The 16,070-nt window shown below is 35.9% G+C and overlaps 2 protein-coding genes across 3 annotated transcripts; both read left to right on the top strand.

Annotated features, from left to right (window-relative positions):
- The first annotated feature begins 2,341 nt into the window (after positions 1–2,341).
- LOC110721033 (chalcone--flavonone isomerase-like) lies at positions 2,342–5,783 on the top strand. Of its 2 annotated transcripts, none has more exons than XM_021900157.1 (4): positions 2,342–2,593; positions 3,504–3,662; positions 5,125–5,285; positions 5,417–5,783. In XM_021900157.1, exons 1-4 carry the CDS (start codon positions 2,488–2,490, stop codon positions 5,675–5,677), a joined length of 687 nt encoding a protein of 228 aa, XP_021755849.1. In that variant the 5' UTR covers positions 2,342–2,487; the 3' UTR covers positions 5,678–5,783. The 2 variants fall into 2 exon arrangements, with proteins under 2 accessions (XP_021755849.1, XP_021755848.1); XM_021900156.1 differs by having other exon boundaries at positions 2,363–2,593; positions 5,062–5,285.
- A 7,358-nt stretch (positions 5,784–13,141) lies between these two features.
- Positions 13,142–15,410, top strand: LOC110721034 (polyubiquitin). Its single transcript, XM_021900159.1, has 2 exons — positions 13,142–13,286; positions 13,833–15,410. Exon 2 carries the CDS (start codon positions 13,833–13,835, stop codon positions 15,204–15,206), a length of 1,374 nt encoding a protein of 457 aa, XP_021755851.1. The 5' UTR covers positions 13,142–13,286; the 3' UTR covers positions 15,207–15,410.
- Positions 15,411–16,070: the final 660 nt, after the last annotated feature.

The following is a 16,070-nucleotide window of genomic DNA, read 5'->3' on the forward strand; positions in this document are numbered from 1 at the left end:
TTGCAACATTAGATCATATCATCTGCTAAACACAAAAGTTTTAGTTTTATTGGCATGAAAGTAATCAAGGCGAATTGAACTCAGGTTCTCTCCCACCACTTCTAGAATCCTGGAAAGATACAATATTGCATGCAGCAAGCAGTGGACAAGCATAAAACTTAAGCACAGACATATTGTCTATACGAAAGTTTTACATTTTCAACATAGGTTATTAGGCTCTCTGATCAACAGCTCAGCCGCGACAAGTTAATCTCTTCTGTGATCAACTATCAAGGTTCTAAAGGCCTACATTTTACTTGTGTCCACTTATTAGGACTGCAGCTTAGCAGGGGCTTCTCATCAGTTAAAATGGTAAAGAAAGTTTAGAAAATACTTGTATAATCGTATTACAGTGACCAGATATATACATGAGTACTACAGAGAACAAGAAGGTCAAATGCTCAAAGACTATTTTACAAACTAAGCCTTTGCTGTGATTTTTTTTTTTTTTTTTTTTTTGTGAAATTGAAGTTTTCACCAGATGTCTGCTTGTGCTCATGCAGGGCACTGATTTCTTTGCAGTTTAAGTTAAGTTTGGAGTATATCACATCAATGATTCTTTAGTTGGAATATTGCCAGTAGATGTACAATTTCTATCCTTTTACAAAAGAAAATGCATCACATTGTAATATTTTAGATGTAGCTATTATATTTTAACCCAATTCAATAATAATATGGAGTAGTTTTTATTCAAAAAAATAATATGAAGTAGTTTATTACAAAGTATAAAGTATTTGCTAGTAAATAAACATATCCATTTTTTTTTTACTAATTTAATACAACTACTTACCAATTATTTTTATACACTTATACTTCAACAATCCCTATATGACAACTAAAATCTATTATCTTTGTTTATATCTACCACAACAACTACTTTTGCCGAACATGCTCTAAATTGGCCTAAAAATTTGTCCACCACTTGTTCTAATGAGCAAATCAAGGGGACAATCGGTATCGCTAATTTCACAAAAAATGCTGCCCCCGGCCCTGTCATAGTATCGCCTTTGGAATCACACTCTTACAGGCCACAGTGCCACACCACTACAGCATAGCATGCTCTGAAAGGATTCAAAAGATCGTTGGAAGATGCATGATCCCACACTTTTAGTACTCAGGTAGATTATATGTGATATGTATGTCATTGCTGGACTCACAATGTCACGTTGATGTGAATGAATATATACACAATATGTATCTATAAGACTATAATATATGCAACTATCTAACCACTCGTCCACCCTAAATATCTACTGCAACAACATTGTACATAATAATAGTAGTGTCTTACGCAACTTAAATTTTTGCCTTGGAGTGCTATAGGCGTTATGTACTGCCTTAATGCAAAATGCATGCTACCACCAACTGACTTAGAGATACCTATTGAAATTCAAATACTAATGGCACCACGAATTTATTTCAATTACAAAATATCTATGTTGATCGATTAAGAGATGTATTTTGATTATTGTTATAGATTTCGCATATTAAAATAATCCTCAATAGTATATCAAAATCTAAATATAGAGCGTACAGAGTACACATGATTTCGATCGTACATTAATTGTAGTAGTGTCCATGAAGTAATTTTTGCATAGCTGAAAACAAGTGAAAATTTTGATTTACGTGTATATAAGAGTTTATCCTAATTGTGTGCCTTTGTAATTGTATTATGTAATATGATTAAGAGATTTTGTGCATTCTGCCATTTGTTCTGTTTTGCCTATTTTATTGATTATCTTGGTGGAAGGGGTAAGGGGTTGTTGTGTAACGAGTGGAACAGAAGAAACCAAGCATCAATTCACGAATTCATTAAATTTCGCATATGATAAAGCTAACTTTACCACAATTGCAGTAACTATTAAAAAAAATTATTGGCCACGAAAAGCTCATTTAATAGAAAGATATAATAGGAGGGAATAATCGGGAATCTCATTTTTAAACACTTTTTATCTTTATGATCATATATAGTGTTAAAAGTTCTAAAAATTAGAATTGAACTATTAATTTAAACTCGACTCTTAATCATATTTGTATATACAAGATGGATTATCATTAAAATTCACTTAAACTAACAATAAAATCAACGATCTAGAATTTGAAATGAAAGGAACATCGCATAGTAGTAATTACTCAAATAGAATTAGATTAGATATAATTATAACTGAAATGTTTTGTTGCTTACTTTATTTTATACACATGTACAAAAATAATTACCTAGTATTTTTTTTTTCAAGATTCTAAAATGGAGTGCTAGTCGTATATGGACGAAATAATAAAAAGACAGTAGAAACGTAACAGCATTGACTCTGACTTTCCTCTCATCACTACGCTCCCTTGCTATAAATGCGGTTCTACTCCATTTTGCTCGACTTAGAAGTTAGAAATACCTGAATTCTCTCTCATCTCACCCTTGATAATATCAATAATCTTATTGGTCTGTCAAAAATGGCTACATCAACGCCTGTCACCGAAGTCAAGGTGGAGGATTACGTCTTCCCGCCGACAGTGAAAGCTCCGGGCTCCGATAAGTCGTTTTTCCTCGGTGGTGCAGGTCAGTTATCCTACGCCTGTAATATCGATATTTAGTTTTGTTCAAACAACATTATATAGTACTCCGTAATAGAAATATTATCGATTTTGTTTTGGTTGTTCTATATTGAAATGATGAAATTTATTTGCATAGTTTTGACTTTGTTGTCCACTTGCTTTTTTGTTAAATTATTGATTTATGTAATTAAAATTAATCACAAATGGCTAGCATTTACTTTGAATTTAATTTAATTTTAAGCTTATTAAAAGGTCGAGATTTTACTTTTACTTTTAATTTTAATTTTACTTTGAATTTAATTTTATTTACTTTGAAATGTTACTTACAGAATGCACTATAAGCTTCTTAATGCACTTAACCCAAGATATCAAGCCAACTTGATCCAATAATAAAACTGAAAAGTTAATTGAAGTGTGGTCAAGATTCAAGAAAGCCTTTGCCTATTGCATCACTTTTAACTCGGAAATGTAATTGATCAACCCGAAATCGACCATTGTGTTTGGTATCAAGCGAGTTGGACAGTGTTTAGCGGATTGATGGCAAATAAGAGGTTTAACCATTCAATCTGTTAATTTGAGGTGTTTGGTAAATTGGTAATTAGCACTTAGCAGTTTGAAAGAGTAGATTTGGCCCAATCGCTGATTTAGAAAAAGCTCCCCATACCAGCCTTTTCAAAAGAAAGGATTTGTATCTATTGCGAAAACTACATTTATGTCCATATTTTTTATACACTCACATTTGATTTCATTATAACTACTATATATTTTTGTAACTAACTAATATAATTGACATTTATATTACGGAGTATGCTTGAATCAACATAACTACTTCTTAGTATGGAATTATATTAATTTTTTATTGAAACAAACTTGTGATATTTATACGGTTAATAACTTAAGATATACTTGTGCAGGGGTTAGAGGATTAGAAATACAAGGAAATTTTGTAAAGTTCACGGCAATTGGAGTATACTTGGAGGAGACTGCAATTTCAGCTTTGGCTAGTAAGTGGAAGGGTAAAACCTCTACTGAGTTGGTCGAATCTGTTGAATTTTTCCGTGATATTGTTACAGGTAAATTATATTTCACTCTATTTACTGAATTTTATGTCAAAATTATGCTTCACAACATTATAAAATAATCATCCATATATAGTCAAACATATTGACTAGATTTGTTAAATATAATAATCTAATCATATTGAATTCTTTTGTAATTAGAAATTAATGTTCAATACGTCCATATGTTAATGAGTACATACTAATATTAATTTCACACTCGGGTATAAAATTACAAAATCGATGAAGTTAAGGTTATCAAAAATGTGCTATTGACCTATTGTGCTTGAGGATTGATTGACTAGTAGGTGGTTTGTACGTATCATATAATGTATATTGTTATTGGTTGTTGGCGCAAGAGGCAAGTCCTACGAATCTTCAACCTTGTTTAAGGTTGACTGGTAAGTTCAATGAATTGTAGTTCACGACCACCACCGTTTATTCCAAGTTCACTTGAACTTGAATTAGGGGGTTCGATTATTCTAATATGCACCCAATAATTAGGCTAACGAGCGTGTATAACAAATTGCACCTTTAGTCATTGAAAAAAAATTAAAGATTTGATTTCTTGTCTCTTCAATCGACATAATTTATCCTATTTAAAATTAGTGATGGCACTTTTAGTAATTCAATACTTAACTTTATTTTTTCTTTTTAAATGATATGACTTTTTATATTTCACAATGTTATAACAAAATTGATTATGTTTTATAGGAATTTAATAACGTGCTTTTAAAACTTTGTATTTTTCTTGATTCAAATGTTTGAATTTTGACTTTTTAATAATTCTTTGTTTAAGGCCTCGTTTGGTTGTACATAAGAGTTAAATGCCTATCGAAAGTTACAATACATGAAAAATTTTATTGCCTAGGAAATACTAAAATTGTGTTTGGTTGACATATAGGAAATTGTATTTCCCATGAATTAGTTTCCTATATTTTGTTTGGTTAATTTATGTAATACCCATGTATAATTATAGCTTGAACTTCTTTTCCAAAACTTTGAGGACAATAATGTAATTTCACCTAAAATACATGTGGGAAGTTTGAGTGACCAAGGTAGGGTGTGGGAAATTAATTCCCATGTTTTGTAGGAATTTCCACTTCCTACATTTTTGCTAACCAAACAACTACTCTTGAACACGTTTCCCATGAATTTGTATTTCCCCTATTATTGAAGTGCAACCAAACAAGGTATTAAGTTGTCTTGGTTTTATTTGTTTCACCTTAGTAGTGTAGTTGTTAATTATAGTAAATGCTTGCAAACAATTAGCCTTGGTGTTCGCGATTAACTTACGCCTTAAAAGTGTAAACTTGATGCTTGTAAACAATTTGCCTTAGCTTGGTGCGTGATAGCAATTTTATTACACCTTAATATTGTAGTTTTTAAGTTGATGGTTGCAAACAATTTGTAGGTCCATTTGAGAAATTTACTCATGTTACCATGATTTTGCCATTAACGGGACAACAATATTCAGAAAAGGTGACAGAAAACTGCGTTGCATTTTGGAAGGCCATCGGTATCTATACCGACGATGAAGCCAAGGCCGTCGAGAAGTTCCTTGAAACCTTTAAGGATGAGAAATTTCCACCAGGACACTCTATTTTGTTTACACAATCACCTCATGGATCTCTTACGGTTAGTATCAAATCTTATGTTCAATAAAAGTAATTTTATTTCAAGCAAGTAAATATCAAGATTGTCGATGTTTTACTCTAAGAAGATGTAACTCACATTGGTGTGTGCTTTGAATTTCATGTGTTAAACAGATTGGGTTTTCCAAGCATGATAGCATTCCAACTGTCGGAAGTGCTGTGATAGAGAACAAAAACTTGTCAGAGGCTGTATTAGAATCTATCATCGGCAAACATGGTGTTTCTCCTGAAGCGAAACAATGTATTGCCGCGAGAGTTTCAGGATTATTGAATCCAGAAAATGCAGAAGCAAATTCAACGAATGGAGTCGAAAGTGAGAAGAGTGCAAAGGTTGATACTGAAAAATTGTCCGGACAAGAGGACATAAAATCATAAAGAGACGTATTTTATGCTGCATATTGGATATAACCTCGTTGTAGTATCCATGAAGTTGTACTTGCATTGCTAAAATAAAATAAAATAAAACGTTTTTGTCTCTAAACCCCTGTACTCTATTTTGTTTAGGTTTCGAACAAGCTTTAGAAGTGGATAAGAAAAATATTCAATATGCAACAATAATCATAACTATAACTTTGTATAAATTTTGATTTTTAATTGATTTAATTTTTATGCATTTGCAAAAAAGAACTTTTAATCAAGGAAAATTTGTTTAAAAGGACCACTTAAGTGGTTTCTTTTGTTTAAAAGGACCTAATAAATAAAAAGTTGTTTAAAAGAACACACTGAGGGTTGTGGGACAAAGTCCAATTTCCAGACAAGTCAACGCCGAACTTTAATCATCACGTGACTCATTAAGTTGACCCATTTTTTTTTTCCCACCAAATTTCCAATTAACCCCAATTAAACCCTTTTCACTTTCATTCTCTCTCCTAGTCTCCTCCTTTCTTTCTCCAGAAACATTATTCATGCCATTTACTCTTGTCTGCCATTGTTAGTGAGGTCAAAGCATCAAGTTAAATGGCTAATGAAGATTATCTTTATTGAGAGAAGCTTATTTATTAAATATCCAAACAAGCAGCAACAACGCACAACATCGACCCACAACGCGCTGCTACCCTCCTCCCACTTCACCACCGGCAGCAACCGGGCCACCACCACAACACGCCTCCGCACCTCCACCAAACAGCCGAAACAAACACCTAACGAAACCACAACCACCTAAACCCACAATGCTTACCTTGTGCAAATTATCCTCAATTACAATCTGATGAATTCATTTGGAAATAAATTGCGAAATTACGGGTTGAATATAATCTAGGGTTACAGAAATGAGGAGAGAGAATGATGGGAAAAGGGATAATTGGGGTTAAAGGGGAAAAATGGAGAAAAGCGTGGAAAAAGGGGGAAAAAAGAAAAATAAATAAATTTGGGCCAACTTAATGAGTCACGTGCCGGTTTGGAGTCCACATTGACTTTCCTGAAAATTGAATTTGGTCTCCCTACACAACCCTAAGTGTCTTATATGATTCTTTTAAATAACCTTTTACTTATTAGGTCTTTTAAACCAAAGATACCACTTAAGTGGTCCTTTTGAACAAATTTTCCTTTAATCAATGAAAAAATTTCTTTAAGGGTTAACATCTCCAAACTGCCTATTCGAGTAGTCTAACTAAGCTTTATTAGTTTCTGAATCTTAAAAAACATCTCCAAAACTGGTCTACCCCAATTGTCAAAAGAGCTTATATCAAAAGAGCTCTAAGAAGTGCATGAAGGTTTGAAGAGATGTAAAAAAAAAACGATATTCTATTATACTACCTCCGTTAACAGTTATTTGCAACAAAGGGGGGTAGCACGGACTCCTAGGCAAAAAAATTTAAACATGATTATTGAAATATAAGGGCATGTACTTAAGCACTAATCCAATTAAAAAAAACACACAATTAATCAGAACCACTATACAACCAAACCCAGAATCCAACCGTAAACCACCACCACCACTGAACCCACTGAAAACTCAGGCCATAACCCATCGAAAACCACCAACACCCATGAACCCACTGGAAACCACCACCAAAACCCACTTAAAACTACCAAAACCCACCGGAAACCACCAAAACCCACTGGAAACCACCAAAACGCACCAAATAATACTAGCCCACCAAATCCCAGCGAAAACCACCAAAACCCAACGAAAACAACCACCAAAACCCCGAAAGCCCCAATTAAACCACCACCAGTCCACCACCATGAATTGAATTAATTACAATTAAACCACCACCACCACGAAACCAAACACCACGCCATCCACTACCCTACGAAACCCAACACCACGCCACCTACGACCCTCAGAAATCAACCACCACAAAACCTAGACCTAAACCCAGACCCACAACCATCGACGCCTAGATCCACCCTCGAAACCCACAAAACCTAGACCACCATCCACGAAACTCGTGCCGCCCACAACCACCACACCCACGAAACCCACGGGACACTACCTCCGGATCTGGACAAAAGGTGGGGAAGATGAAGGAGGAGTGAGATTTTGATGATGAAGGAGGAGAGAGAAATTTGATGAATAAGATGAATGTTGAGAGATTTGATTTTTTTTAACATCTGATTTTTTTTTTTATTTTTTTTTTTTAAGATTAGATGAGTTAAGAGGGTTATAATAGAGTATGGTTAGTGAAATGATTAAGGTAGTAAGTTGGTTAGGTGAGGGCAGTTTGGTCATTTCATACAAAAAAACTTACTAAAAGAGGAAAAAAATACATTTGTTGCAAATAATAGGTAGCATCCGTTTATGACAAATGTTACAAATAACTGTTAACGGAGGTAGTATATAACTCTTCTTTTATGTGATTTACTACGTACATTAAGAGTAAACTTTAATAGATCCAATCATATTGAACAAAGGGCATGAACCACACTAGAATACTTTGGAGTAGATTACAGACCCATGCCATCCTACTAAGGGGCCGTTTGGTTCGTGTAGGGGAATCGGAATGGAATGAACAAAGAGAATGAAAGAGAATGGAATGAAAAACCATTCCATGTAGTGTGTTGTTTGTTTTAAAAATATAAAGGGAATCACCCCCACCACATCACCACCACCAACACCACCACAGCACCACCACCAACACCACCACACACGCCGTCGCATTCATCTCTCTCCGGCGACCCCCAAGTCCGGCTAGCCATGTACATAGCCATGGCACACGCCTTCCTCCTTTTCTCTCCTCACCGTCTACGGCGTTTTCCAACTCCTCGAAGGCTACCTTCGCCCCCTTCAATGGCCCATCCTTTGCTCTATCCCTTTACGTGGGATTAACGAACCCTAGTTCTGTTCTGGAAAGATCCATTGCAAAAGAGTTTTATCGAAACGATTCTCGCAATACCCGTTTCGATTTTCTGGGTTTTCGTTGGTACAATCGTTGAGATTCGAGAGCTTGTTTTCAAAAGGAAGGAGAAGAAGTCGGATTCCGATCGTCGCCGAAGAAGTGGGTTTTTCCGGTGGTTAAAGTGGCTGGGTGGTGGTTGTGCGGTGGGGGTAGGGTAGAAGGGTGGTGGCTGGTGTAGGCACGGTGGTGTAATGCTGGCTAAGGAAAGGGAATGGAAAAGGCTAGGGGGGTGGGGAATGAACTTAGAGGGATTTGGGGGAATGAAGGGGGTAAAGGAGATTGGAAAAGTGGCCTAACAAACAACAACAAAGGGAGTGATTCCCGTTGATTCCTATTCCCTTTGTTGAATACCCCCAACCAAACGGCCCCTAATTACTAACCATGTTAAACTAAAAATTCCATTCAGACTAATCAACATAGTGTAACCTCATAAGTGTAGTATGCCTTGGGTCAAGTTTTACCCATCATTAAACTAATTAATCCCACTTTAATGAAGTATCACTTTAATGAAGTATCCAAATACATATTGGGTTATAAAAATTTTGGGCCACTCCATAATAAAATCAAATAAATCATGTTAAGACTTTCAAATAACATGCAATATGGCCAATCAGTAATCACATATCTACCTAGCCCAATAAGAGGATTTTCCTCTCCTGTAACTCTGTAAGGCTGTAAACACCTCTTCTCTTCAAATTGGAAGATTTATATCACTATTTACAGTTCGAAGGTTGTCAATAAGCATATCAAATTTGTACCGAATGCTTAATTAGATACATTTAATCATATTTGAAAGAAAACAAGATGCACTTAAAACTCTTAGCTTGAAAATTAACGTACAATTTCAAGCGTCATTTACGTGTCTTCATGAAGTTGCGAATAAAATCGGAAGACTTACTTTGAGAAAATCGAAGTATATACTTTATTCAATACAATTTTTTTTTAAGAGCCAATACTTTCTATAAATTGTCATTTACGGTGTGTTTGGATTGAAGGAAATGGATGGAAAGGAAGGGTAGGGAAATGGAGAGATGTGATATCTTTCGTTTGGATAACTAATGAAAAAGGAAGGGGATTGAAGGGGAGTGGATTAAATTGTAGGAAAATGATTCCTCCAACAATGGAGAGATTTGGAAGGAAAACTCACCATTCTTCTCTCCCATCCCTTTCCCTCCCCTCCTCTTCTCCTCCCTCCCCTACTTTTCCTTCCTCTTTGTTTATCCAAACACACTGATAAAGATTGTGCGGTTGTGCCTAATATATATCCAAGTATCTATATAAATCAAATGTTACTATGTTTCAGGCCTTGATTATTTTAAATGCAACTTTGTGTATATCATGAGAATTACAATAAAAAAGGAATTCATCTATTGTAAATGTTTTCCATTTCTCTAAACTTAATTATGTTCCAGTTTAACAATAAAACTAATACGAAGTACATACCATGCTAGTCCCAAAAATCATATCAATAAAGCTTGGTGCGGTCATCCATCTTACACATTTTTTTCGAGAGAGTCATCATCGAAGTTTGTAAGTCGCAAGTTGCGTATATAGACTAATAAGGAACAAGTAACCAACCAAGTAGAGGTGGGCATGGGGTGGATTGGCAAGAGGGCCAATCAGACCTGACCCGGCAAAAAGCCCACACAACACACTTTTTTTTTAGTTGGTAAGGAGAAGAGCCCTATCTGGCCGGTACCTCTCACAGGTCCTCCCAGCCCAGGTGGGCGGGCTAGGCACTTTGGGAGTTGGGGGGAAGGGTAAGGGAATCCCCGCCCTAAAGTGCCTATAGAAAAGTTTGATCCCACAACCTTATGGTTGGGAAATGCAAACTTTACCACTAGACCAAGTTTTGCTTGGTCCACACAACACACTATTGGGCCATGCATGCATGGACATCATTTTAGAAGTTGCACGAAAAAACTGAGTTGAACAATTTTTTTATTTTTTACTTTAATCAATTCATGAATATGAGGCGATTACTTAAAATTCACACCTACTCATCACTCATGATGGGTAAAATTTTTTATCGACGTCTTCCTCCACCATCCACCAAACCTTCATCCATCCACACCTAATCAAAGCCAATACTAGGTGAGTAGTTTTTTAAACCCACCGCACTGAACTTGGTGCACTTGTGCTATGAGACTTTGAGATTGGTATACCTGAGTTGACCAACAAGCAAAGATGACCTAGCCCAGGGCACCAAATGTCCCAGCAAGAAAAAAAGCACGACATGACACAAACATGATATAGGCAGTTAGGCAGGGTGTAACACTACATGTCTACATGTTATTGTGTGTGTTGGGCTGTTGGTCGACTCTATTTGGAAGAAGGATGACAAGACACACTAAACTTAATGCAATTTGACTTAGGTACGCAAGCCCACCATGATGGCATGTGATCTTAGGGCAATCACTACAAGAAAAATTGTCTTTTTGTAGCAATTATTTCGTAGCGATTGTATATTCACTACAATATGCACATATGTTTGTGAAATAATAGAAGAATTTGTATTATTTTACAATCGACATAATAAACCCATATGAAATCGATACGAGAAATATAATAATATATATTCATTTTTTTTCTACACATTTATAAATTATGGGAAAGCGTATCGTTTACAATCCCCACTTAAACCCAAAAGTCGATACGAAAAGTCTTTTGTACATTAGATTTTAAAATTTTGTTTGACAAAGAGAACATAAAATATGTCATAGCTTATTGGAAAAACATTTAATATTAGAGCTTGAGGTTGCATGTTCGAATCTTGTATAGATCATATGTAGTGATTTTTTTTTTTTTTTTTTTTTTGAGAAAATGAGTTCAACATTAAATCGCTACAATAATCACCACGATTGAATATAGTTTTCCGTACCGATTAATGAGGACAACCCCAACGAAAACGAAAAACATGACAAAAGGCTATGGTAACGGCAGATATTGTATCAAATAATCATTCATTGAGATTTCTTTTGATAGCAATTACAATCGATACCAAATGTATAAATAAGAAGTTAGGATAATGAGTCAACCTTTAAATAATTTCAGCACAACACTTAGCTTTTGGGTCGGGCTTAACTAATCTTAACAACAACTAATTGGATTTTTCAAATAGGTGAAGTAGAAGGCAAACAACTAATTAATAGATCAATCAATGTAATGTTGATTCGTGGAAGGTTGGGGAAATTACCAAACAATACTCCTTTCTTCATCAAAGCCATATTCTTTTCGTATTTTGGACCTTTCCTTTTCATAATTAAAATTTTTGGAAAAGTAGAGATATGGATAAGCATATAAGCTTAGAAAATCTAAATCTAATCCCACAACTTTTTTAATGGATGGCTAATAATTATCAATTTTTTTTATTTTTATTTTATTCTCGACTCACGGCAACGGCATTATTAATACTGGGCCCCACAGCCCACCTCTCAACTTGCAAACTATCGTCACACCTACTGTTTGATTAGACGGCCCAACCAACGGCAACCTATAATATGACCAATAATCATATACAGTACTACCAATACCAATTCAACTAAACAAGCAACTCTTTAATCACCGTAAGATCCTCCAACCTCATGATCTCTGTATGATCGACGGCTTCGAAGCCCACTTAACATAATTAATGCTTACTAAGGTGTCGTTTGGTTAAAAAAAAAACATAGGAAATTAAAATATTTTGAGACTGAATTTTTTTTCTAGTGCTTAATTGATAGATACGTTACACCCTTAATATTATCATCACCTTAATAAGCATATTTTATTGAGACATAACTTGATTATCATGAATAATATCTTTAATAGTTTCATGTACTACTAGTATATCTGTAAAAAGTGTATTTTAACTATTTTTACTACTCTTATTCATATACTCTATACGGAGTATAAATTTTCATAATGTATTAATGTTAACTTTTATAAACATTGGAACATGTAATTATTTATATTTAAGGACAAACATGACTAATGCATCAAGTTTAATCAAGTCAATTGTTATGAAACTGGGGTCATAAATGCTACTTGCTACATTTGAAATGCTAATATATTTGATGTTGAGAACAATTACAATTAGTACCTCTATTTCTAAATGATGTGCTCGTTTTTTCAAATTTCACGATAATTAAAAGAGAATAGAAGGAGCATGAGAATATTGTATAGTAAAGATAAAAACTATGGAGAATTAAAGCAAAACACTTATTTAAAAACAAAAGGATACTTTTATAAAAAAAAAAACAAAAAAAAAAAACAAAAGGATACAGTATAAAGCGTAATTGTCAAACAGGGCCCAAGAGTGCAAGACCTCACTCTAATTACCATAAGTCGGCATGTACAGGAACAAAACCCAATTTGTCAAGTGGTAGGAAACGTAAGAATCTCCGTTAATTGTTGAACCGCCTTAAAAAGAAAACAAAAGAAAAAGAAAAAGTAGTGCAGCCGTGAGGGCTAGGTCAAGACACGTCATTACCCTAACACGTGGCTTCTTATGATTGGGAAAGTTGAGGTGTATTTTCTTGATTAAGTCGGTTTACTAATTCTTTAAATAGGCCTCCTCCCTTACGTAATTTTCTCATCCTTCAATTTCTTCTTCATTCAATTATCAATTCAATTTCTCTGTTCGATTCTCAACCTTTTTCAAGGTAATTTCCCTTCTTTTTTTCCGCTTTCATTCATCTTCTTTGATCTGTAATTTTTTTGGAATTTTGCAATCAATCTCAGTTTTTTTTTTATATAATTTAATCAATTGATTTATCGGAGATTATTTTCATGTTTTTCGATCAATTTCTTTAATGGAATCCAAATTTGTGGTTTAAGTTTGAAATATTTGTTGATTGATTTTGTTATTATAATTGATCGTCTTTAAAAATTTATACAAATTAGGTTTTTAGATTTCGCCTAATTTTGAAAATTTTCTTTTGAATTTTAAGTTTTCAATTTGCGATTAAATTTCCTGCCGTCCGATTAGATCTGAGTTTTGATGGTAAAATTCTACAATTTCAATTTACGATTTGGCTTGTTTTGTGCTCGATTAGATCTGAAACTGTCAATTAAATTCCTGCAATTAGGGTTTTAAGATCTGGTTATAATCATCTATAATTCTGCAATTAGGGATTGAGATTTGGTCGTAATTAGTTGTAATTTTGGAATGATTACTGATCTTTCTTAATTATTTATTGATTATACAGATGCAAATCTTCGTGAAGACCCTTACTGGAAAGACCATCACTCTCGAGGTCGAGAGTTCCGACACCATTGACAATGTCAAGACTAAGATCCAAGACAAGGAAGGAATTCCCCCAGACCAGCAAAGGCTGATCTTCGCCGGAAAACAGCTGGAGGACGGCCGAACCCTAGCTGACTACAACATTCAAAAGGAGTCAACTCTCCACCTTGTGCTCCGTCTCAGGGGAGGAATGCAGATCTTTGTCAAAACCCTAACAGGAAAGACAATCACCCTCGAAGTCGAAAGCTCCGACACCATTGACAACGTCAAGGCCAAAATTCAAGACAAGGAGGGAATTCCCCCAGACCAGCAAAGGCTGATCTTCGCCGGAAAGCAGCTCGAGGATGGCCGAACCCTCGCCGACTACAACATCCAAAAGGAGTCAACTCTCCACCTTGTGCTCCGTCTTAGGGGAGGAATGCAAATCTTTGTCAAGACTCTCACTGGGAAGACCATCACCCTCGAAGTCGAGAGCTCCGATACTATTGACAATGTCAAGGCTAAGATTCAAGACAAGGAGGGTATTCCCCCAGACCAGCAGAGGTTGATCTTCGCCGGAAAGCAGCTCGAAGATGGGCGCACCCTTGCTGACTACAACATCCAGAAGGAGTCCACACTTCATTTGGTGCTCCGTCTTCGTGGTGGTATGCAGATTTTCGTGAAGACCCTTACCGGGAAGACCATTACTTTGGAGGTTGAGAGCTCCGACACCATTGACAATGTTAAGACCAAGATTCAGGACAAGGAAGGTATCCCCCCAGACCAGCAGAGGTTGATTTTCGCTGGTAAGCAGCTCGAGGATGGCCGTACTTTGGCCGACTACAACATCCAGAAGGAGTCCACTCTCCATTTGGTGCTCCGTTTGAGGGGAGGGATGCAGATTTTCGTCAAGACCTTGACCGGAAAGACCATTACCCTGGAGGTTGAGAGTTCGGACACCATCGACAATGTCAAGGCAAAGATTCAGGACAAGGAAGGCATCCCCCCAGACCAGCAGAGGTTGATTTTTGCCGGCAAGCAGCTGGAAGATGGAAGGACTCTTGCGGATTACAACATCCAAAAGGAGTCAACCCTTCACTTGGTGCTCCGATTGAGGGGAGGAATGCAGATTTTTGTGAAGACCTTGACTGGCAAGACCATCACTCTGGAGGTTGAGAGCTCGGATACAATTGATAATGTGAAGGCTAAGATCCAGGACAAGGAGGGGATCCCCCCAGACCAGCAGAGGTTGATCTTTGCTGGTAAGCAGCTCGAGGATGGGCGTACCCTTGCTGATTACAACATTCAGAAGGAGTCTACCCTTCACCTTGTCCTTCGTCTCCGTGGTGGTTTCTAAGCCTTGGTGTCGTTCTCTGGTTGTCGGCGTGAAGTATATGGCGTCGATTTGGTTTCTTTTTTATGAATTGTGAATGCATTGAAGTACTTGTTGGAACAATTTCAATTGTAGTTTTATGATCTTAAGTTCTGGTATTATGTTTCTGGTTAGTGTTGATGACCTACGAAGTTCTAATGTGAATAAAGTATCTCCTGTTTGTGTCTACCTTCTCTTTGTTGCTATTTTTTTAATTGTTATGTTTTGGTTTGTTCATGGCATGAATCTCATATCCTGTGAAACCTGTTTACAGTTGATGGGCCTTAAGAATGTATTGAGAGCTAATGTTTAAGCTTCATATCATTCAAGCTATTAGATTAGATAGGTCACTGGATTTCATAAGTATAATTTTCCATAGGAATCCGGACAGAGATGTTATACCTGTTGGTGTTTGCAGCAGATATGATGTTAATTGTTAATACTAGTGATGTTCCGAGGTTGAATTGAATAGTTGCCTGCTGTGTGGTATTACTGGATTAGCATGTTGATTGTTGCTGTGTGCTTGGGGTTGTTGCATCTATTTTTTCAACACCATTAAATTGGTCTTGGGGATGTAGGCTAAGATTTAGGCTTTTGCAAAATTGTCTGCACTTGGAATACTTTGCTGTTTCTGTTACCCTGTTCTTATGCCTCTTAGCATACACTGCTGAAGGCCGGGAGCTATGAAATTTTATTAAACTGGAAAGGAATATAAGTCTGTGTTCTAATGTCTTTGGTTCTAAGTTCAATAAATTAGCATATTTTGGTATTGAAGAAGGCTGTAGTGTGTGGACTGAAATTCATATTTAAGGCTATGTTAAACTTAGAATCTCTTATCTGCAAAGGTTA

Source organism: Chenopodium quinoa, unplaced genomic scaffold (genome assembly GCF_001683475.1).
Source record: "Chenopodium quinoa cultivar QQ74 unplaced genomic scaffold, ASM168347v1, whole genome shotgun sequence".
NCBI classification, from domain to species: domain Eukaryota; kingdom Viridiplantae; phylum Streptophyta; class Magnoliopsida; order Caryophyllales; family Amaranthaceae; genus Chenopodium; species Chenopodium quinoa.

What these genes read in the sequence shown, in the direction of transcription:
- LOC110721034 (XM_021900159.1), top strand. Translation starts at nt 13,833, where the DNA reads ATGCAAATCTTCGTGAAGACCCTTACTGGAAAGACCATCACTCTCGAG.
- LOC110721033 (XM_021900156.1), top strand. Translation starts at nt 2,488, where the DNA reads ATGGCTACATCAACGCCTGTCACCGAAGTCAAGGTGGAGGATTACGTC. An exon ending in TTTCCGTGATATTGTTACAG is followed by an intron (nt 3,663 to 5,061) that starts GTAAATTATATT and finishes AACAATTTGTAG; the next exon opens with GTCCATTTGAGAAATTTACT. An exon ending in CACCTCATGGATCTCTTACG is followed by an intron (nt 5,286 to 5,416) that starts GTTAGTATCAAA and finishes TGTGTTAAACAG; the next exon opens with ATTGGGTTTTCCAAGCATGA.